General features: G+C 40.7%; 1 protein-coding gene across 2 annotated transcripts in view; it reads left to right on the forward strand.

The window, feature by feature from the left end:
* The first annotated feature begins 1326 nt into the window (after positions 1-1326).
* The window catches only part of LOC102781111 (uncharacterized), an 88249-nt gene continuing 64719 nt past the window's right edge, over positions 1327-24856 (forward strand). Inside the window, exon 1 of one of the 2 annotated variants that reach the window (XM_035906642.2) lies at positions 1327-1350. Coding sequence is in view for 1 of the 2 variants with exons in the window: in XM_087830971.1 (XP_087687097.1) it covers positions 20308-20457 (150 nt within the window). In the remaining variant the exon portion in view is untranslated. Of the gene's footprint in view, positions 1351-20199; positions 20458-24856 lie in introns of those variants that run through there. The other variant, XM_087830971.1, reaches the window with a different exon arrangement.

The following is a 24856-nucleotide window of genomic DNA, read 5'->3' on the forward strand; positions in this document are numbered from 1 at the left end:
TATACCAGATCTAACAGGACTCAAACTTTCCAAAAAGTTCAGCTTTAGTGTATTCTTTGTTTCTGTGTCCTCCTGGATGACTTTTTCATGAGCTCTTGGAGTATTTTGATGGGCCTCTTAAAATGGTAGGATAATTGTGATTCATTGTGGAAGTATTGGTCTGTACAAAACAAGCTGGACTAATAACTTCGGGTATAATTGGTTTTATATCAAATGCTGTGCTACCTTTGTAGTCTATGGTGACAATAGAAAGTTTCATCCACATTCTCTCTTGACGGTCTGCACCTGGGGTCTGACTGCTGTTAGTTAGGTTAGTTAACTTAGCACATTTAGCAACATCTTCCTCCAACATCCTTCTTTTGAACATAGCCTTTTTGGCTCTGTCTGGCTTTTTATTGGGGCGATTGTGGCTCAAGAGTTGGGCGTTCGCCTTGTAATTGGAAGGTTGGGCAGTCTCGTTCATTGTGTCCTTGGGTGAGACACTTCACCTGTTGCCTACTGGTGGTGATCAGAGGGCCCGGTGGCGCCAGTGTCCGGCAGCCTCGCCTCTGTCAGTGCGCCCCAGTGGTGGCTGTGGCTACAATGTAGCTTGCCATCACCAGTGTGAATGGGTGCATGACTGGTTGTGTAAAGCGCTTTAGGGTCCTTAGGGACTAGTAAAAGCGCTATACAAATACAGGCCATTTACCATATTGCTCTTTGTGACCCTCGAGGCCAAACAACTCAAACATTTACAAGGGGAGAACTCCCTCATGTGGTCTGATCTACTGCCATGCAGGGGCTGTGCTTTTAGATTAATGGACATTGTGAAGAAATTAAGGTAATTGTTAAAATTATTTATCCAGGAACTCTCTGGATTAGTCATACAGTCTCTGTGTCTGGCAGTAATCAGACCTGGTTGTGGCTAGTGTAAAAAAGGAAATTGTTTTTTCACACAGGACCAGGTAGGTTTGAATAACAAATATGAAAAACTAATACATCAGGAAAGAGGTAAATTCTTTTTCACAAAACTGCAAATTGCTTATACATTCTAAGTATTCCAAAGATGGAGATCTCTCAATTGATACTTAATAAAAGTGATCCTTTATAACTGATACTTTTGCATTTTATAATGTTAAATTGTAAACATTTGCACTATTTTACAGTAATTCGTTTAAGTTAGATCTAAATTAAAAGTAAGCCTCTTTTACTTCTGTTCCGTCATGAGGAGAACACTCAGGAGAAGACAAATGCTGGCTCCTGTTGGAAGCTTGAAAAACAACATCATCGGATCTTAAGAAGCTTTGTCTACAGTAATGACTTCAGCTAGGTCTTACAGGGAAGGATGCTCTTTCAGGTTAAAGAACAGAGGTAAATATCATAATACACTTTTTAAAAATTAGATTAATCAATGCCTTAAGATAAAATAATTTTATACGTATTATTTTTTATAAATGAAGCTATTCAAAACATGCAGGCCCGTGTTTCCAATGCCCTGGTGCAGATAGCCTTTCAATTGTACATATTAGTACTGAGATACTACATGTAATCCACTATAGATTACACGCCCTAATCTACAAACTGTAATGAATAGCTGGTCACACCATCACACCTGATGCTGAGGTGATCCACAGGTACCACATGAGGGCAGTATAGGTTTGGTAATGTGTGCAGGACACCAGTAACACAAGGAGTAATAGTTTTTATGTGTAATATTTCAAACTGAAGCTCCTAAATGTTGTCATTTAAGTTCAGTCTCTAAGCTACACAATCTTCATCTAAAGTGTCTTGTGTTTGTTTAACACTAATTCCATGTAATTTCAAAATGGAATTTCTAATCTATCCCAAAACTGTGACAGTAGACCTTTAAAGACTGAGTCTTTAAAGGTTTTGGGACAACACTGTAATCTGTGACTGTTTCAGTGCTTTACATACAAAATTTTAGAACATGAACCAAGTAAAACAAGGAGGTGTGAAAGGGGTGCTAATTAACTACCCTCTGATATTTAAATTAAATGTTTCTTGAGCAAAATATATTTTAGTCAAATAATGTTTACGTTCTCAGTTACCTTCAAATAATATTGGCAAAACAACTTTACAAAGCTAGGTCTCTTCATTCTGTAGGCTATAATAGATCAGCTGACTGAGCCTGATTGGCAGAGGGTAATTTGATTAACTGCCAAGTCATAATTTGACCCATTCCCATGAGCCAGAAGAGTCAACCTAGGTTGGTGCAGTCTTAAACTTTGTTTTACCTCCAAACCATACGGCCAGTATGGGTATCTCAAAGATTAAAGCACTTTTGTGGATCTTCCCTCTACTGTAGATAGAAATTGATAGACTAACTTTCCATATGTTAGCTCGTATTCTGCAGATGTGACTTTGATCTCTGAGATTACAGTTGTTTAAGTTATAATTAAAAAAGCTGCTCTCTCATGTTTTGCAGCCAGCCTATTGGCATGTATTGTGTTTTACTGTCATTTTATTGTCACTTATTGCAAATTTCAGGAGATTGTATGGCTTAAATTGCTTCTTTGGAGGGAAACTATGGGCACAGTTGGTCCGTGCAGAGTAAAGGCAATGAATCTGTGACACCTTATTTCACATAAATCTATCCATTCGATCATCTGATGGCACTGAAATTTTTCTCAGTGCAGAAAAATACCCTGATTTTCCATTTCTCATGTACATTTGTGTGTATTTCTGCAGCGTTTTTGTAGTTATGTGACTGACTGTTAATTTTTACTTGCCTGTTAGTCCCATTCAGTACTTTCTCCATTTGTTATGTAAAATATTCCTTATCCATCAGAGGCCCAAACTGCAGCAGAAGAGCTTTGAACTAAATGCTTACATCAGTTCACATAAAATAAAACTGAAATTTGCTTTTTTTGACACATAAAAGCAAAAAGAGACGTGAGCAACACTTAAATTCAAGGACAAAAGAGATTGTCAGTTCCATGTGCTATATAAAGTGCCCAGTATTATATCTTAATCATATTGCAGTCTTGAGGTAAAGGTCAGATTCTCCATTGAGTTTATTTAATTGACCTTTACAATCTAGTCTACCTTTGTTGGAGGGTTAGCTGCAGCTTTTTCCACTCAATGGCTGTCTTACCTCACAGCCAAAAGTAGTTTAAACTGATAAATATTCATCCTGACCCCTCCCCCAAAAAACATCTGCAGACCTGATTTTTTCTGTTGTATAATAGTTATATTCTCTTTTTTTGATGCGGTAACTCCCTACAGAGAAAGCGAGCAGGAAACCAGCCTGGTCCAACCAATATGGTTTATATGTAGGGACTAAAAAGGTATTCCCAGTCCAAGCCATTTTTTCCCTTGGAAGGGTCCTTGGATGAGGGTTTTTCCCAAGTCTGTCAGATCTTAGCCTTTGACTGATTTCTCCTCAACAGTAGATTCAAATAGACCTGGATGTTCTTTACATGGCAGGCCGGCAGGCCATTGCTGGTGCTGTGATCGTTGTATGATATTCCCTAAACCTAACCCTTTCTTCTGAAGTTCTGCTGTGACATCTAAGAAAAGTAAATAGTAGAGCAGGGCGATATGACCAAAAATATTTATCACGATATACATTCGAACATTTGCGATAACGATATAACTGATGATATAATTGACACTAGACAAATCACTTTACAACTCCATAACTTTATTAGTGCAAAAAAAAAAAAAAACCCATCAATGTATTTTCACTTGAACAAGCAGCTGCTTTTTATGTGCATTAAGGCTATATAAAAATTTTACAGTGCAAATGCAAATCCTTCCTGACAGTTTAACCAAAAGGCATTTCCAGTGGAAATTGGCCGACATATCCTCAGCATAACCATGTATAATCTCCACAAAACTTAAAAAGAGGTTATACGCACACAATTCGGTAATATTATGTTGATGCACAGTACGTATCACTCCGCGAGGCTCCTGCCTACGATAGCCGTAATGCTCCGACAATCCATCAAGCGGTGCGGCTTCGTAGCTTAGCAAAGTCGTACTAAAACATTTGACAGATTTTCGAGCTCCGCGTACCACATAAAATCGTTTCGAGGTCAGTAAACACAACCAGAATTCATACATAAGGCACACGGGATTATAAGGGGCACTGTCGATTTTCAGAAAAATCAAAGGATTGATTTTAAGAGTGCCGTATTTAACAAAAAACACGGTAATAACGATGGCCCGCTAGCATGCTCTACCAAAAATAGTGCTTTGTTGTGTATCTGACGGACGAAAGCTAAACCAGTTCCACACCACTGAAGTTCCAGCATTTTTACAAACCAATTCTGGTTCATCCGTTTCATTCACCGATCCACTTTCGCCCTCCTCGTTCTCCGTCGCTGCCATGCTTTTTCCGCCATGTGCGTATGAAAACAAAGGCACTGCGCATGCGCGTTTTACCTATATTCTATTAGTGTGAATGGTATGATATGGCTCAGCCCTAGTAAATAGTACATTTCCAGAAGACGCTAAAACCACTAGAGAATGTTTAAGAGAAGCTAATGTTGTAAATGTATTATTGTAGAGTCTTTACCTTACTATATAAAGAGCCTTGAGGCAACTGTTGTGATTTGGCGCTATATAAATAAAATTGAATTGAACTAAATATGAACTTTCAGCAGACGTTTAAACTTCATGTACCAAGCAATTTTAGCAGTCAAGGCCAAACAAGGCTTTGAATATGCTTTTTTTTTTTTTTTTGCACACCCTACTAGCCTCATTTAAATGCGCATCAACATACAGTTTCTCTGCCAATTAGGACCCACAATGGACCTCTGTATGTGCTTGTCTCCTCTGGTTAGCAATTTGCCGATGAACCCATCTGGGACGTGATGTCACATAAAATCCAAAAGGTTTCTCAGTGTTGTCCTCACACTGTACAGTAGATGGAGAGCTCCCTACTGCGTCATTTACTGTCATTAATGGTGATGGACACAATTGCTCATTTATCACAAGAAGTGGTGCAGTGTGTGTCTACAATGGCCTTCTCCATAGGGCCTCAGCCTTATTCACACACTGAAGATCCATTCTCACACTGATGATTAGACAGAGGCAAGTCAGAGTTAATGTCTGATAGGTTTAACATGTTAGGAATGAGCTTCTGAACATGCTGCAGCTGTCTACACTCTAAAAAAATAATAATTTGAGTTTTTCTCCTGATTATACAACTCCAGGTTTTTTCACAAGTGTTGCAGTGGAAAAGTGCAGTTAAACAAGGAAGGCCGACTTCAGCACAAAGCATTGCTGTGCAGGAGGAGTAGCAGGGGTGCTTAGAGATGATAATCGGTTATAGAGTTGTGAGGCTCCTAATTGTGCTTTCATAAGACGTTGCTGATTAATGGACTAGTTGACAGACATCCTGTGAATGTTGTCCACATGTGCACAGTCCACAGGGGTGCTGAAGAATCCACTTCAGCCTTCCAGCAGCATTGTGGAGACTCTTTTCTGAGAGGAGGAGAGCTAGAGAGGGAGGGGAGGGGGAAAAAGGAGTGGGAGCAGGGAAAAGAGAATGAAACTTGGAGGCTTTCGGCAGCGCTGTTGTAAAGGAGAGTGAATGAGAGCAGGGGCCGTGCAGCCAGCCACATGGGCAGTTCTCACTCGGAATAATGGGAGCCTTTCTGTGGCTCTTAACCCCCTTGTCGCACGCTGGGAACGGGCAGCCGTCCGCCCGCCGCTCACAACAGACACGCTCAGCCACGCTCACCCGCTGGATAATTGAATTTTACACCCAAGAAAGTCATCCCTTTCCCTGGTCATGTCCCCTGTTACACGTGGCCCTGACAGGAACTCTCCCAGGATCAACTTTTTATCCAATGAGAAAGTCTGATGAATATACTGAGAGGCAAGTTAGCAGTGTGATTCAGTGGACAGCTGAAAAATCCCAAATACTATTAGCTGGATTGCCATGAAATTTGGTAGTTTTAAGTGAAACAAATGGTCAATTGAGTGGTGGTACTTTTAGCTTATTTCTAACAGCCCCTTAACTATAAGTGGTTATAACAGTTCATAGTGTATGTTTCAGACCCTTGGTGCCAGTGTGAACAAGTTCCAGGAGCTGGCGTTCCCTTTAGATGAGGCAGAACTGAAAACTTTGAAACTGAGCTTTCTAATGTGTTTAATGTTGGAAAAGACTCTAAGACAAACTATCTCTGAACAAGTGGGTGTGGTACCTAAAATGAACTAAATTTAAAAATAGACTCAGGTGAGACTCAGTCTTTGTATTCCCTCCAACCCAGCTTAGTTCCTAATGCAGATTTTGTCACCTTTTGGAAGGGGACTTGTGTGTTACAGTCAGTAGAAACAAATGGCTGATATCACTGTGTATTTGGGACACTTCTTGCATGGTTGACAGACTGACTTGTAAGTTTGGTGACCATTTAAAACCATGGTAGGAAACCTGTTTCTCGCCATCTTGGGCAAACAAATCCATTGTAACTCTTCAGCATATTATACTTGAAGAGGCCTCACTCCAGTGCCGCCTCACAGTGTTTTAGAAAGTCTAGACCATGATGGGGCCAATCTCAGGTCTGTTTAAGTCATGAGGTGAGCAGGAGAAGTAGTACAAAGAGCAAAAAAGACCATGTAGTAAGTAAGCAGTGGTGACACAATAGGTTAAGTGGAGGACTTTGACCTGCGAGAAAGGCGATGTCAGAGACGGCATATTTTTGGTGTGTATAATGCACATGCACATGTGTGGGAGCTAACTGATCGAGACACTGGGCTAACCACACTACGGGGTTATAATGCATCAAAGGTCATGCTGCTCCAGAGAAGAAAGTTCACAGTGCAACAAAAAGAATTATGCAAAATTTGCACAAGGAGAAATCTAAGTGACAGAAACGTAATTTTATATAAAAAAATTCTAAACTATTGTATTTAAAAAAGAAGAAAAAATAGGCTCAGAATTACTGAGAATTACTGAGAATTACAGAATTGGCCTGTTCCTATGTGGGTGTCTGATCACCATTTAGTGACCAGATTATTTGAACAAGAAAACAAAACATAAAATAACAAAGACATTTTCAATTACTTTCTTTATTGCAATAAAGTGATTAATATTTCTTCTTCTTTCTTTAAGAAACAACATTAACATCTGTCAGTCTACAGCATCCAGTTTCATTGGCGTACCTTGGCTTCACACTGCTGCCTTCTGTAACATAACCCATAAGATAAGGTTTATCTCTAGGAAGTCATTATTATCAAGTTCGTGGGTCAATCACCATATTAACTTATACTGAAAAACCTAACCCATTTTGCAGCAGGTTATGTTTCAGATATAAAAGATAAACACATACTGACCAATCAGTTCTCTGAAAACTCATGGGAAAAGCCTGTTGACCTTAGCGCATAGGTAGCAGGAGTGTGTATAGGTTTGTCTTTCCCTGATAAGTTTAGAACAACCATGAAAATATGATCCAGAGCACGTGTTTGTACTGCCTGACTTTACAGGTGATTAAAGCAAAATTCCATCGAGGATACACATTTTTGTGCAGTCGATGCACAATGAACATGACACGTGAAACAAACGCAAACAATGAATACAACATTACATTTGCTGGGGGATGATGAAATGAACGTAGTAGATATGAAACTCAAAAGAATTTTATCTTCTTAAAAACCTATAGATGCTGATACTTGCTGTATGTGTGATGATCTTCACCAATTACACTCTGCTGCTTTTAGCCAGAGTTGTATGTATTTTTATAATATTACAGTTTGGCTGTCTGACCAATCAGAAACATCAACAGTCACTACTGTTTCTTTCACGTTAATGCTCATTTGTGACTGCTTAGCCTGATTGCTGATGTTGGGGTAAGTCAAAGTAGACCTTGGTTTGTTAAAACAGGCCCTTGCTTGGCATTAGCATTGCAGCATTTTCAGGCTGAGTGTGCTGTCTTCTCATGACCAAAAAATAGGAACATCTTTTTGATATTGACTAGAAAGTATTGTTGCATAATGTATGTATGCATGTTAGCTGCAAAATGCCAACCTGACTCATCTGCTTCTCATTAGTGACATCTTCTGCTTTGCAATTCATCTGTGTATGCCAAGTGAAATTGAGGCTAAAAGATATCTTGTAAACCTTATCACTTTATTCTTGAGTCTAACAATATCTGTGCTGACAAAGCTTATAATGGGCTTGACAACTGTTTTGTCACCTCTGCAGAACATGCAGCAGAAAACAGAGAGGGATAATATTACCTACAGGTGGCTGCTGTGTTGTAATGGCTTTTTTAGCCATCTTGTTTAACAAATATAGTAAAGATTGAGATTAGATTAAGTTTTTTGTTTTAAGGAGCAGACCTGAGGTGCCTAACAGAGGAGATATGGCTTCGACGTATTGATGTTGTGAAGAGTGATCCATCCAGACCCTTCCTCCTTAGCCTTAGGCTGATAAGCAAGTTGGGAGGGGGACCCGGGTCACCGCCTTCCCCTGGCTCTGTGACCAAACACAAAAGGTGGTTTCCTTCTGTCAGTTGTGGTCACTTTCACCTGTCACTCAGACTCTCTCTGAGTGAACCAGCGTCCAGGGAGGGCGGCTCCAGGTGAGCATTCAAGCGTGGATAATAGCTCCTGTCCTCTCCTCACGTCACCTGGGAGTCCCAGGCACAAACCCAGGTTTATCAACTTAAAACTGATTCTTAGTGGTTTATTGTTATACATTTGTGCCACGATAGCAGTTGGAATGATGTTGGAAGGATGTAGTTTGGTTATTAAGAGAGTTGGTTGCACAAAGAGTCCTGATGTTATCCTAAGTGGATCAAAACATGATCAGTTGGAGCTAAATTCTGGATTTCAGACTTTAGCTTCTCTGTGCATCAATCCACACAGGTATGAAGAGCCTCGAAGTTTTCTTAGCACATCATAAGGCAGTTTTTATTTTTCAAGCTCTTTAATTTATGATTAGCACGCAGCAAAACTAATGAAGGTTTTTTCTCCATACATGAATTTCTGCTGTCTTCCAAAGAGGTTTCAGCCGAAGCCAAAGGAAAATCCTTAGCATTGCAAACAATCACAAGATTGAGAAAAAACATCAAAACATCTGCGTGCCTTGTCATTCCAAGTACATAATCTGTAAATAGTTGCCTCTGGACCAAATTAAAACTTGTCTAAAGTGTCAAAGTGTCACAGCGGGACACACCAGTGTATTTATGAAATGGACCCAAGTGCAGACACAGGAGAGATGAACTGAGGTTTAAACAAAAGGTGATCCTTTATCCTGATTGCATGAATGCAAAAACAAAGAAACATGAACAGTGGCAAAAACGAAACTAAAAACAAAACTGGAAAAACTAGGACTGATTTTGAGCAGGAGCATGAGAGCAACTATGAGACAGAGAAACATAAACTAGAAACATGAACATGCCCAAAATCATGAAAAACCTGGAAACATGACGAGGTAGAAAGGAACACAGACGACCTGACAAAGACTGAATGAAAACACACAGACTAAGTACACACAGGAGGTGATCAGGGGAAGTGGAAGCACTTGGGGAAACAGCTGGCTCAAATAATCATGACATCACAGGGAAAAGTAGAACCAAGCACAATGAACTTAGAAACATATAAACAAGACTTTCAAAATAAAACATGAAGCATGGAGAGGCATGAAGTGGGACAAGCTTGACACAAGAGACAGTGGGAGCGAGAGAAGGAGAGGGACACAGAGGACAGAGATACAAGGGCAACCTACATAGACAAGGAAGCACAGAAAAACATAAACCAGACTAAAACTAAACCAAGACTAATAATAATACTAGAACTTAACATTATCTCATAAGTAATACAAAATAATTCAACTCTACCCTTAACTTAAGGACTAATATTAATGTAAGAAATCAACAATACAAAATAACACAAAACTCTGGGTCACTGACCCAGACAATAAAACCACTCAAAGGTGGACCTCTGTACTCCTCTTTTTATTGGTTCTCAGTTTGTTAAGCCAAAGAAGATACCACCAGAAGCCATAGGTCAACATGCAGATCATAACCTATAGGAGGGGGGAAGACGAATAACAGCTCTCAATCTCATCACAGCACTTACAGCGCTTTCTGCTTAGTTTGCATCAAAACGTTTAATATGACCATCAGAAATCAACGCAAAGCAAACACAAGCTTTATGATGACTTTTAGTAAAAATATGATAATATTATGTCTCCACCTGTGCAAAGGCAGGCTGAACAATATAGCTGAGAAGTAAATAAGAGGTTTTTCACAATTCTTTTAAATTCTTGAAAATGACAAACTACAGAGACTTTAAGTAAGGTTCATCAGACTCATAGACCAATCACACTTACATACATAGTCCCTCTTTATAGCCATTAAAAATCCTGATTAATGATGTAAGTCTAAATGATGCTAGGTACTCAGACATAACCTCAAATTTAAGTTAGAAAAGGAGTAATATTTAAATAGACTGCTAGACAGTTAAATGAAACAGTGAGGAGCTACAGTAAGAGTGGATTTTTTCATGTTCAAACAGGTCTGTACATATGTTCTCTCAGTCTCAACAGGCATGTTTTCATAATGTAATTTAATCCCCTGGAGTAATCAGATGTCCCTAAATCCATAGTGTTTAAATGAATCCTGAACAATGGATTGAGTAAATAGATATCTGTCAGGGGATTTTAGATTTCCTTGGCGTAGGTTTCCTGTAATAAAAACACTCTAAAGTGCTTAACTATCTGACCTAAGGTTCATATTACAGTCCCAAATGTGACGTCCCAAACGTTTCCAAGTACTGCTGGCTGACGCGTTCATCAGCCAGGCATCAGCTCTTACGTGTTTGCCTTTCGAGGTGCCCTCAGGTCTGTGTTTACCCAGCCGTCACGGGCAGAGCCAGCAGCGTGCTGTACTTGGCGGGTGAATGTGGTTTAAATGAGAAATCTGTGATTGATCTGCATTCATGCAGCCTGTCATAATACCTGCATCAACACACACAAAGGGAAAGTCACTCTGCAGCTGCTAATCAGGCTCACGTATGACAAGTAATTTCCTCACTCTGTATGATGTATGGTATGATTTTTTTTAAAGAGATGGAAGTGAAAAGATGTTGTTTACATTACACATATTAAATAAAGTATAAGTGTCCACACTTAATCGAGCAACAAATGTAGGTATCAGAGTGCCTTCTTTCAGAGACATCACAACATAAACACTTGTTGATTATAAGCAAAAATGTCTAATATTTGCCACATTATTCAGAAATTATTTATTTTCGCCAATAATAGTAATACTTATACAGTAACCTTTGTGACTATTTGGGACCTGGTGTCACTTGATATTAATAGATCATTGTGACGATAATGATTGTGTAACCTTAATGGAAAAGAGGCTGCTGTTCAGACTCCAAAATATTCTTTATCAAGACTCTAAATCCGTACTGCCTAGTGCACCTTTAACCATCAGTTAAAATGGAACATTTCCTGTGGATTGATACTGGGATTTTTATGAACAGAAAGTGGGATGTGAATCGTGCAAGATGTAGGATACGTTCATTTGACAATTTGCTATTCATATTAAGAATATGTATGTAAACGTATGAAATAAAAGGAAATGTTTTTCTGTTAACCAAATCAGTACTTTTTAAAGTTATGCTTCCCCCCCCCCCCCCCCCCCCCCCAACAATCAACACGTCGGTCCTCTAAATAAACCAAAACATGTCAGCCCACCAACTTTAGATGTGCCCCAAGAAAGAATAAAAAGCACTTGCAAACCCAAATATTATTTACTGTCTCTGAATATCACAGTCACCGTTACAATGAAGAGCTCAGCTATTCGAGTTACAGTTTCACCTTGAAACATCATAAAATGACATTTTTAATTAACAAAAATCATTAATAACTGTCATCAGCGGCAATTATCTGCTGCAGAAATTAATGCATTATATAGCCCATTTATGTCTTTTAGAGATAACTTCACTTTGTGGGACTTGAAGAGCTCTGAAGACATCCAACATACTGACCTAAATCTCACTAACTTTTCTCTAAATTTATTCAGTTTTCAAAGAAAAAATAAGTGATGTAGCTTAATGTACGATAAAAGTAAGAATTAAATGGTATCTACTTAGCTTTTCCATAATTCCCATCATATATTTATATTGTTGCACTGGTAGAACAGGTACTCGGATTAACTGAGTTTCAAATAATGACATCAGAATATGTACAAGTAATCCCTGTTACCCAAATGCTCAGACTTCATCTAGATCAAAATGGTCGGTTTCAGTCTTTTTAACCCTTTTCAGTCTGTGCGTTCACATCAAACACGTGAATGCAGTCTTTTTGGAAATATATGAATACTTGGCAGTAACAACCAATGGCACGAGGAGGGGAAGTACCGAGAGCTTGAGTCAAGTTACTGTAACTTGTCTTACCTTCCAGGATTGCAACTAAAGTGACTGCCAGTGAGAGTGCAGGATACCGTTTATTGGCAAAGCTAGTGTTGCAGAGCATTCTCATTCCTAACATACCGACGATTTGTCACATCCTGAGGCATCCCATGGGAATGCAAAAGATAACTGTGATACGTGTGCGATTGTGGATGGAATCCAATAGAATGACGCTCCCAGCGGCAACACACGTTCCAGCCATGTATTCGAGCCCTAACCTTAACCTTAACCATAACATTAATCATGTTAGATAGTATTTTTCAAAGCTCGTGATGAGAAAGTAAAATAAATGTACATGTGTAGATTCAGTCCAAATGGTTCTCCTGTTTCCGAACGCATAACATAGGAACGTGTTGGGTGGCCGAAAGCGTAACATAATGACGATTCGTCACATAGCGTAATATGTTACCCTTTGGGAGTGAGAACGTGACGTGTTGAGTGAATATATTAGTTGGTTACCTAGGTAACTTGATGTTGGAACGCCCACAAGCAACCAGCCATAAGCTTCAAAGCGATGAGTGATATCGATAGTATTGATACCGATGCGGTTATCGATACACATTGATACTACTATCAGTATTGTATTGGTGTCTGCAATACTGGCCCTGTATTTAACTATCAGATCGATACTAAAATGTGCACATTATTTTAGAGAACCGAAGTCCTACATTTGCAATTACATCTCCTTATCTTTATATATAAGACAAGTTGAACCCTACAGCCCCAGCTGCTCTCACACAGCGTCACTTAGCTTGTTTTTCATTTTCAGACGAATCCTGACGATATGTGTATAAAAACGTTTTCCCGAATTTGATACATTTAACTTGCATAAATACAGATTCGCCTCTGTTGCACAAATTCATGTCAGTTTGTCTGAGGTTACACAGCTATTACTATAATGACAGAAGCCCCACCCACCTGCTCTTCAAACCTTCTGTTTGTGATGGGAAGCCAATGAGAAGAAAGTTGACATAAAAAGAAAGGAACTAAAAGAGGTCAGAGAGGGTGCGCTAAGAGGGCTGTAGCACAGCTCAGCATAAGATAAACTGATAAATAAGGATTATTTTTGAGCTGTAAATCATGCAGAGCTGCTCTGAGCAAAAGCCTGCAAACTGAGAAACATAAACTTTTGCTTTTTTTCCTCATTTTAATGGACCTGAGCTTTTCTGTCAGCTTCATAAATGCTCCAGGACTTTTTTTGTCTTTTAAATAATACATTCAACAAGTGTTTCAGCTCGTGGTTGGTCTCTGCAGTCCATGTGCAGTACTGTAAACCCCCTGCTCTTACACTCACCTCCAGCAGAGGACGACATTCGCCGAGTTACCTCTTTCCAATCGGCCCCCACCTCACCAGTGACCTCCTCCTCCTCGTCCCCATCGACGGCCCCTCCTATCAAAGCCATAACCTCTCCTAATCCCCCCACACCCCCCACACCCCTCGTTGCCCTGGAGATGGCTCAGACGAGCAGGTGATGCATTGACAGGGAGCAGATGGTTCCCTGCGGAGGTAAGCATGGCTGAACAATGCTTCCATATTCATCATAAAGTCCTGCTAACTCTCGGCGTCTCCCTCCTTCGAGTACATGCGTACACATAACTTCAAAGTTGGGTGACACACATATCCGCCAGCGTTTGCGGAGACCGAGCAAGGTGAAAATGTTGTGACAGGTCTCAATAAATGAAAGGGCCTCCATTCAGAGGGGGCTGGTTTACAGTATCTCAGAGAGGAGGCAAGAAGGCAAACATTTTTTTCTTGCCTCGACCTTCCTGTGCTTGTCTCCTGCAGGTGTTTTTGGGCTTTTTGCCGCAGTAACTCACTCCTCTAAAGAAGCTCCTTCTTTAGCCCCTGTCTCCCCTGGAGATAAAGTACAAACACCCCACTCTTGCTGCCTCTTTCTTTCAGCTAACTCCTCAATAATCCAGCAACAATACAGGGCTCTGAGGCGGTGTGCAGCGATTCGCCAGAGGCCTGACTTGTTTTGGGGTGCAGCGGTAGGAGGGGAGGGGCCGGCGGTGGAATGGCATTATGGAGATCAGCTAATACATGTAAAACATTGCATCCATTTTTTCCTCTCTCTTTTTTTATTGGAGCAAGTGGTAAAGAAAAAACGTCTGCAGCACAATACGCTTAACCACCACACCTGGAGCTCACAACAGGGGCGAGAATGGCTGCCTCACCCATCATCACTAGCACGGCAGCACCTATCAATACAGGCTGTAAGGAGCTTGGTTGGGCCGCAGGAGGAGGGGGCCAGCTGTATTCACAGCCTGACTATGATAAAGACGCACAGTGAGGAGCCATTCAAGAGCCCTGTGCCCATAATGGAGTCACTAATAGGTGCCTATTCAGCAGGGAAAGTGTTTTCTGAAGGGGCGAAAAAAAAGTTTCAGGGAAGCAACAATCACTTTGTCTGCTGCCTTGTGTATGTAAAATGTATGCAGCGCTCCACCCCTCCACCCTTTTCCAACTCTTTCTGCTGTCTTTTTTTTTTCTTTTTCCTTTAAAAAGCATCACCAGTGAATAGGCGACATGCATAGTTTGGAGTCGTCCTTTCATCCTTACTTGAAAATAAACTGAATGGTCTGTTCTCGAGTGAGTATAGTCCGATCTCAAAACTGGGCTCTCTTATTTCATAAAACTGTTAGCCACATGCACAGGTGACCAATAAGTCTTCCACTGTATATTTTCCTCATCAGATTCATGCTTTAGACTTTTAGAAATAAAGTTTGTAGAAAGCAGAGATCAGGGGAGTTTGTTTGAGCTTCCCCTGATCAAGAAGTTTTAAATGTAAATGTGAAACCTCTCTTCACTGAATGTATTTTAGGCTTTCAAAATCCACTGGAGCTCCCTGGAACTGGAGCCCGTTACTTACCATATTTTTCATTTGGTAAATTAACTGATTCTTGTATACTTCAATGCTTTTAAGTGCTTACTAGCTAGCATTCGCACACATTCATACCCTGATGGATGCATCAGAGGCTACCTCCTGAGCAAACTAATGTTTAGTTTTATTCTTTTTGATTGTTTTGGCTTATTGATTTGAAGATAAAGTTAGAAAAGGAAAGATGAGATGGTTTGGATGTGTGCAGAGTAGGGATGGTGGATGAAAATCGAGCTGCCAGGCAGGAGGAAAAGCGGAAGACCACAGGGGAGGTTAATGGATGTAGAGATGAAGGAGATACAGAGGGTTAGTGTGACAGAGGAGGATGTCAGGAATAGAGTGAGATGGAAGAAGATGATTTGCTGTGGCGACCCCTAAAGGGAGTAGCCAGAAAAGAAGTCTCGCTTATTACTTCTTAGTCTTATCTACTTAACTGTCTCTCAATGTAATTTACTTTGTCTTGTCTCTTGTCTTTTTCCTTTTTTTTCCCCATAATTTTCAAATATAATTTGTTGTGCTGTACTTTTGTTGTAGTTATAGGCTCTGATTGTTATGAGTTGAGCCTGGGGACCCAAATCTAGGATGCAAAGGCAGGTAGAGGTAATGGAAAACAGGCTGTTTATTTGGTTGAAGGCAGATATCCCAAAAGCAAAAACACAAAGTCATCTTACTCATCTTACTGAAATCTGGGGAAACATACTCGAGCTGGAAATGCCGGTGCCATGAGAGGGTACGTTTAACTGCTGTTGTACATTAATAAAATATTAATAATTTGTTTAACTAATTAGCATTTCTGGGACCAACTCGGTTGAACTTTCTAGCAGTCAAATCCCTAAACCCACCCATACAATGAATGTTTAAAACTTAAGCTGTTGTTTAAGTTTTTTAAGAAAGTGCAACTAAAATGTTTTGCATGCAAAAAATGTGAACTTTTTTTCTGTGGTTCTGTGCTTCTTCCTGTCTGTCCTCTCCCCCGTCCTGATTTCTGGTTATTCTTATTACTGTTTTTGGTTTAACCTCGCCTGGTTGAGGCAGATGCCCTCCCTCACTGGTGCTGCTGGAGGTTTCTTCCTCCCCACTGTTGCCAGCTGCTTGATCACTACATGTCTCGTTATGTTTTAGTTTATCTTTCTGCAATTGCAGTTTTTCTTATGTGAATCGAATTATATTTGCATAAATCAGTTTGCAGGGGTGCCATATCTGCACAAAGCTTCAAACACACCAGTGTTCAGAACGCAAACATGAGCCAGCTTAAACAAGGCTATAAAATGTATGCATTCCATGTTAGGACAGAGCCCATCATCTGTTTGAAACTTGCAAATGTGTTGGTTTTGCAGGAAAAATTGGAAAATTCAAACTGCTTTTCAGGCCGTCATGCCGACTCACCCTGGATCCCGAGGCACTGGGGAGCAGACCTCGTGGGTGAGCTGACTAATCTTGAAATACTGGGACCATATTGAAAGAGAGGGCACACACTAAAAAATACTGGGACCATATTGTTTTGTGGTGTCAAAGGGCTTAGCTGACAGATTGATGAGATGAGGAAATAACGGAACCAACCAGGGGGGAGGGAGGGAGAGGAGAGGAGGATCTCAGCATGGTGTGGCAACCAGGGTTTGGAGTCAGTGCAGGACTCCCTGCAGGCCTGCGGGCCACAGCCTGTGCAGGTCACCGCTCTTTGATTCTGGGTCTCACAGCCCACAAAGGGCAGCACGCAGTAGGCAGGGCTGCTTTCCTTAGAACAGCATGAAAGCCCCTTGTAATGGTATTTTTATGTGTTTTGTGAGAGTCTTTGTCAGCCTTTGTGTGCTGATGTATGTGTTTATTTGTGTGAGTGTGTGTATGCCTTTGCAGTCCTGCAAAATCCAAGTTAAGTCAAGTGTGTACTTCTAAAAGCCTAAGAGTCCCACGTTTCTTTTAAGTTTTATTTAGTATACTAGAAAGAAAAATTACTTTTATGTTATTAGTGGAAAACATGACTATTCTTTTCAGCTTAGTGTTTTGCTTCATTGTCAGAGCATATATTTTGGACTGGGACCAGCTGGTTTCAGCAAATCAAAAGCTCTAAAATCCTACAGTATGATATACTTAACAAACACCACATGGCAGGCATTTATAATTAGCTACAGTAGCTCTGGGATGTAGAGTAGCATTTGGATAAAATGTGAGATATTTCACCTAATTGTCAGATACCAGAAAACTAATACATTTTGGGCAGTCAGATGCTTTATTTATTAAGGCTACGTCCACACGTACACGGGTATTTTTGAAAACGGAGATTTTCCGTTTTCGTTTTAAAAAATAATCCCGTCCACACGTAAAGGCAGAAATGAAGGAAAACGCTGCTAGGAACATGCCAAAGCAACAGGTGGCGATATATTCCTAAGCGTGCAGAAATGTTGGCCAATCAGAAGTCTAGAAGCCTCGGTGGGAAAAAGTAAACAAAGCTGGGGCAGAAGCAGAACCGAGCCATATGTGTGGAGGAACAGTAACTGTGTGTGTATATGTAAGCATTTAAACACTGCAGAGAGTACAATTAACAGTAACAGTATTGTAGAAATTAATTTTACCGAAACAATAACGTGGCGCACAGTGTGACGTCAAAAAAGGCGCACACCTTTGACGCTGCGTTTTCTCCGTTTTCTCCGTTTTTCTCGTCCACACGTAAATGCAAAAACTGAGTTTTCAAAAATATCCACCCTAGCCGGAGTTTTTAAAAATCTCCGTTTTCAGTGACCGAAAATGCCGTTTACGTGTGGACGAAAGGTGCAAACGCATCTTCAAAAATACCCGGGTACGTGTGGACGTAGCCTAAGTCAGTAGGCTTCCTTCTACTGTATGGTTGCCACCAGAGAGACAAACCACTTACTGAATCCTGAAAATCATTGGCAGATCAAGCAAAAGCTGGAAAACAAAGTCATTGACATCTATCAGTCTTGAAAAGCTTACAAAGACATTTCTAAGGCTTTGGGCCTCCAGTGAACCACGCTGAGAGCCTTTATCCACAAATGGAGAAAAATTGGAACAGTGGCGAACTTTCGTAGGAGTGCCTACCAAAATTACTCCAAGAGCTCATCAACAACTCATCTAGGAGGTCACAAAAGAACCCAGAACAACATCTAAAGAACTTCAGGCCTCACTTGCCTCAGCTAAGGTCAGAGTTCATGATTCAACAATAAGAAAGACACTCTGCAAAATGCGATCCATGACAAAAACCACTGCTAAGCAAAAGGAACATAAAGGCTTGTCCCAGTTTTGCCAAAAACATAGTCTATGGACTGATGAGACAAAAGCTGAACTTTTTGCTTTGCTGCTTTAGGACGACTTGCTGTAATTGATGAAACCATGAATTCTGCTCTCAACAAGAAAATTCTTAAGGTGAACATCCGACCATGAGTTCATGCCATGAAGCTTTGGTTATCTACCAGAACAACAATCAGAAAAACACCAGCAAGTCCACTGGTGAATGTCTCAAAAACCCCAAAGGTTTTGGAGTGGCCTAGTCATGGTATGGACTTAAGTCAGATCAAGATCTTTTGGCATGACCTCTAACAGGCCGTTCATGTTTGAAAACCCTCTCATGTGTCTGAATTCAAACAATTCTGCAAAGAATTTTCAAGTGAGCCAAAATGATGAATGGAAGAATATTTACATTTTCAGTTGTGGACAAGTAGTTTTACATAACTGATTATCATATTCATCACCATTGAATTATATATAAAAACATCTTGTATAAAGTCTGTAGGAGAGAAAAGAGATGAAACAGCAGATCACGAAATATGAGAATACCAGTTTTATGTGCAGTTTCTTTTAGTAGAAAAGCCACACATTCCACAAAAATACTTACAGCTTCCTCTGACACGACTAATTTTATTACAGTGTCTTAGCAGCTGGTATTGTGGGATGTGGATTACCCAAAGTGCACTGCAGGTTCCCCACAGGGCTGAACAGAGAGGGATCTCAGGGAGGCGCTGCTTTATGAAGGGAAATGTAAAGGAGAGGTCTTGATCTCGGATGGTCTCAAGAAGCTTTAGCTCATGTTGCAAGTGGTGCTCAGACTATGTTACAGCAAAATCCTTATTATGAAAACATTTAAATAAAGCACTCATTTTACTCCCTGAATGAAAGAACAAATGTCACAAAATGAGGAACTAAAACAGGTGTAAAAGCTGTTCTTTTTACGTACTTATTTATTTTATTTAAGCAGAAACTGGTTGTGCAGAGGTGGCTGATGGTGTCACTATTGTAAATGTTTGGTCCGGTCACCATGGAAAACACTCACTACTTCTCCCTTGGCCACATCCCCTTGTTAATATTACACCAAGAAATTGTTTACTAGGATTTTCCTGCACAACAAACCTGAAGATGAAAAGCCTGAAGCACAAGACGCACTCACCATAATGAGCTTTGATTGCAAATACAGATAGAAGGCTGTTCCGGACTTACAAACACACACACACACACACACACACACACACTGGTGAACTCTTATTTGTGGAATTGATAGGGTCCATTGTTTCCACAGTGCTTTCCACTATATGCCCTGTAATGCAATTAAGGCCAGGAGATTTATGCTGCTTTGTAGCAGCCCAGAACCTGATCCGTGTTGTGTCTGGAGTCGGACTGAAAAGCTGCCTCTCTGTCCAGCTGGTCCTGGTTTCTGCTCTGGCCTCTGTCAGTGTGTGCAGCTACAGTGCAGTTCACTTCCTAATTGAAAGCTTTGGTTTATTGTAGGCCTGTTTTTGTGTCACATTATTTGCCTGAAAATTTGTAGTGAGCTGAGAAGGGAGATAGCCTCTTTGTGCCCAGTGTCTCTGTTATTGTGTTCACCAAGGAAGCATGCCTGAGAGAGTTGCACTAGTTTAGCTGGATGGTAATTATTAACAGCCATAAGCTATTTGAATAGGCTGCATTTTTTCAGCCTCCCACAGAGAGAGAGGCTCTGACTGCAAAGTGTAAACGCATAAAACACCTTCTGGGCGAGTGGAGACGTTTTCAGGCTCCTTTTAAAGAGAAAATGAGTAAACTGAAAGCCTAGAGTTCCCTGGACATGTCTGCTGTGGAGAGAAGAGACGTTTCGGAGGCTCGCTGGGAAATTAGACCTTCCAGAAATCGGGATTTCAAGCATCCACTGAGGCCACTGGTTCTGCCCATGCATCCTGTCTGCACGAGCACCTGGCCGCCTGATGGCTCCAATGGGGTGAGTCCATGCATGCCCACCCAGCAGTAGTGGCCTACTGCCGCCACCACCCACAACACAAATCCCAAATGAAAGACACGTCAAATGCTGCTGAATGAGCCCCATGGCGAGAACATGAGAGGGAAGATCCGTAACACCCGGCACATCTGTCCACCTCTCTGACACTAATGAATGTTAAGTAGGTTAGCTGCTGGTGTGCCAGTGTCCCACCGGTCATTGTGGCCAGTGGTGGCAGCGGGCTGTGCTTTTGTCATGGTGCGCCAACCCCCCATGATACGTCTAAAATGGCTCGACCACTTACTCCTGCGCACAATCCTGACACCAATAGTCACCATATTGATCCCTCGTGCTGGCAGATTAAAGTATAAAAGGAGGTCTGTCCTATCAGCAGGGGTCTCCACTGACTTCGAGAGCTCATTTCAGGGTCACAGAGTCCTCTCAGCCTCCTGACCCAGACCCTAAGTGAACACACGAAAACACCGGTGCAGGGCAGGACAGAAACCTTTCCAGGGATGAAGTCCATTAAACAGGATTGGTCAGATGCTCACATTCACAGCTCATTATAGCTGACCCCGGGCTCTTTCTCTTTCAGTGTGCTGCTCGTCTTTTCTATTTCTGGCTCTAACCTGGCCAAAGCCATGCTGAGGTGGTCACTCTCGCCTTTTGTTTGCATTGATAGCTCAGCCGTTAACTTGATTGTCTTCTAGACTGGATCGCCTCATCCGTTGTGTTGCTTTGTCGAGTTCCTCGAGTGTGCTTTTTAAGTTTAGGGACTGTGCAGCTCTTTTGTCTCAGTGTTTCTTGGTTTATAGACAAATCCATCTCACCATTCCTGTGATGGAGCATATACACTGAAAGGAGAGAGGGTCATATGACTGGGCTGCTCTTATGGTCATCAGCAGACTTCTCTGACAGATAAGAGTAGTATGTGTAATTGTTTACATCACCAAGCCTTAAAATGTTCTGGCTTTAAGAAAAAAAAATGTTTCTGTAGCCAGGATTAGGACGGACAGCAAGAAAATACTTGTCATGTTACTACTGAACTGGTCAAACAGCATTATTTATGAAGAGTGAGAACAGGAAAAGCATTGTGACTAACAAGAGGAATATGATTCAAACATGAAAACAGTGCAGTAATATGAAACAAATTGCTTGTAATGCTCATAATGCTACAAACAGCAGTAGTGTTTAAGTTAAAATACAATACAGTAAGACTGTCTGGGTTTGCAGTTTATGCAAAGACAGGTCGAATGAACCGAGACTGCCCAATATTACTTTTTTTTACAACTTTATTTCAGTTCATTGAGGTTTGAGGGCATTTGTTTATACACAGCTCTATCAGGGTCCCGCTAAAGCAGTTTTAATCAGGTTTAGATCTGGACTTGGACTGGGCCATTGCAACACCTTTATTCTGTTGTTGCTGCAGTGCTTCGGATCACGAACTTGTTACATGACCCTGTTTTACAAACATATTTTCCTCTGAGTTCAATAAAGTGTTCTGATTCTGATTTTAACCAAACTTTAGCTGCTGACAGACGGACTCACATCTGACTACAGAAGAGTTCATGGTGACTCATTGACTGCAAGGTGCCCAGGTTCTGTGTTTGCAAAACAAGCCCAAACCATCATACCTCCACCACCATGCTGACGGCTGGTATGAGGTGTTTGGCTTCTTAATTCCCATGGAAGCAGTTGGGGTATACTTAGTTGTGTGTTGATATGGAGCTGTGCAGTATGTCTTGTGTTGTTGCTGAAAGCTGAAGATTTGCAAACCTGCGTCATGTTGCCGTGTTCTTTTTCAAGAGAAGACACTATCTCCTGGAGACCAAACAAACCATATTTGTCCAGTCTTTTTCTAATTGTGCTGTCATAAACTTTAACCTTTAACATGTTAACTGAGGCTTGTGTAGTCTGAGTTGTAGCTCTTGGGCTTTTTGCAGTTTCTATGAGCGTTACTCAGGCTCTAAGCCTGGGGTGAATTTCCTGGAAAGATTGGAAACTGTCATGTTTTCCACTTGTGAATAATCTTTTTAATTGAAGAATGATGGACTTCAGATTGTTTTTAAATGACGTTATAACCTTTCCCAATTATTTATAATGGGCAGCAACAGTTCCCTAAGAGCATTGCTGATGTCTCCTTGATATTGTGTTAATGCACACCGGAAAACTGCCAAAATGTGAGGTGCTCACACTTGCTGATGATCAGTTATTCAGATCAGATTATTCCAGTGGAAGCAGTTAGGGTATACTTAGATTTATACTCATTTGAGGGTGTATTTAATTAATTATAAGGCCTGCTGAGGACCAGATTATTTTTTTATCATGCCCTGATCCCTAAAGCCTACTTTCTTTTTCCTATTACTCAAATACAGAATCTGTATAAAGACTTTTTGTACTGGAAGCTTTCTGCCAAAAGGTCGATTCTGTTCATCTGGACATCCACTTGTAGCCTTCAAGTTATTGACCAGTCATGCTTTAGCAGTCTGTGTGAAAAGGAAAAGACTGATACCAAACTGAAAGCTTGACACCATAAAGTATTTCTGCATATGTAAAAAAGACGATTGTCATGAAAAATACCCTTCAACACTTCTAATATATTACTAGAAATTGTGCCAGAAACCTTTAGTCTGATTTTTATTCTAAGGTTTGTTCATGTACCACCACCCTAATGGTTGCTTGTTTACCTCCGTAAGATACATGGATTGTTCTGGGTAATTTGTGTCCTTGGTGCTGACCTCACGAGCACCCAGCTCACTGTTAGATTCCTGCTCCCTTAATTAAACGCTGATTAAATGCCTATTAATGCACACTGACTCGCAGACGGGGTGTAATCAGGTAAAACAGAGTTAATAAAACATCCAGTGTGGTGCTAGGGAGAAAAGGAAGAGCTCCCCTGAGAAAGACAGACAGATGGCGACAGGAACCACCAGAGAGAGGACAAAGCAGAGTGGGAGAGGGGATAAAGCAAATACCAGCCACCACTTTGGTGATTAGTTCTAAATTGGTAATTTGATCTAACCGCTTCCACCTACTCATTATTGATAAGACAGACCATATTTGACCATATTTCCCCCTGCTGGCTCAGACCGACAGCACAACACTTCCTGTCCACTTGCCAGCCCACGCCACCCTACGCTCAGCAATTCTGACAGGAAGTGCCGTGAGGTGCAGCGTCGACACACGCACAGTGGAAATCCCATCTGCCAGGAATCTCCCTAATCTCATCATCTGAACTGAACAAGGAAAAGAGGAGCAGCAATCACTTTAGACAAACCCTCTGTTGGGATTATGTGATGATGGGTCAAACGGTGACATCAAAGGCAGAGCGAGGACCCCGAGTAATGAAATTCTGTTTGAGCTAATAGAGCACTGGCTTTCTTTTTTTTTCTTTTGTCACGAGTTTGCTTCTTTGTTTGGAATGAATAACATGAAGACTAAATGTTTTCATCGATGAGTTTGGGAAGTGATTTCCAGAATTTTTTAAACCTTTCAGGAAAACACACGTCAGAGATGTTTAAAAAAAGTGATTTATGGGCAAATGGAGCTATAAGATAAAATGCTGAGTAATTATAAATCCATAACTTTTATCTGTAAATTTGAAAAGTAGTCTTTACCTCAGACTTGCAACAGTAATCTGATGACATTTGCCTTTCTTGGCCAGGCTTGATTGTTTACCTGGCAGCAGAAAACATTAATTATGATATCAGAGTGAGGGCTTATCCTTAAATGAGATATCCATATTTTTATTGTTGGCTAGAGCAGCTTTACATGACTCACAGTTAAAAAAAGAAGCTTCTTTATCTTGCTGAGGGTTTGGTGCAGCGCCTCTGCTCCTCTCTTGCTAGGATTGGTTTTCCAATATTTGGACTGAACACTGAAACAGTATATGATCATGAGGAAAAGCCTAATAGTCAACTTTAGTATGATCATTGTCTTGACATTTATAATTTACATTAAGTTTTCTTTATGTGACAAATGCACATTTAACTAACAGCTCATTTATATACCAGGATAGCAGGATTTAATTAGCCTTTCAAGGGACATGGGCTTCAGAGAAGAATCATCTTTCATTTTGTGTGTTTTGTGTGTTCATTGTGTTCTGTGTTAGTTCATTGTTTCCTTTTGGATTTTGAGAAGTGCTGAAGTTCATGTTCTCTATCATTTCATAGTTTCTGTTATAGGGTTATTTTGCATTTCTTTGTGCTCGCGAGTTTTGTTATTTTCTGGTGCTTTGTAATGTTTCCTTATTTTCTCTAGATCTTAGTTTAGTTAAAGGTGACTCTAGGTTTATTGGTTCCCTTTAGCGTTCCCATTCTGTTCCTTCAGCCTCGTCTTTGTGCAGGTCTTTTTGTCTTTCTTGTTCCTGTTCAGTTGTGTCTCTCTTCCTGTTTAGTTTTGG

This window comes from Neolamprologus brichardi, chromosome 17 (genome assembly GCF_056152115.1).
Source record: "Neolamprologus brichardi isolate AB-2024 chromosome 17, ASM5615211v1, whole genome shotgun sequence".
Classification (NCBI taxonomy): Eukaryota; Metazoa; Chordata; class Actinopteri; order Cichliformes; family Cichlidae; genus Neolamprologus; species Neolamprologus brichardi.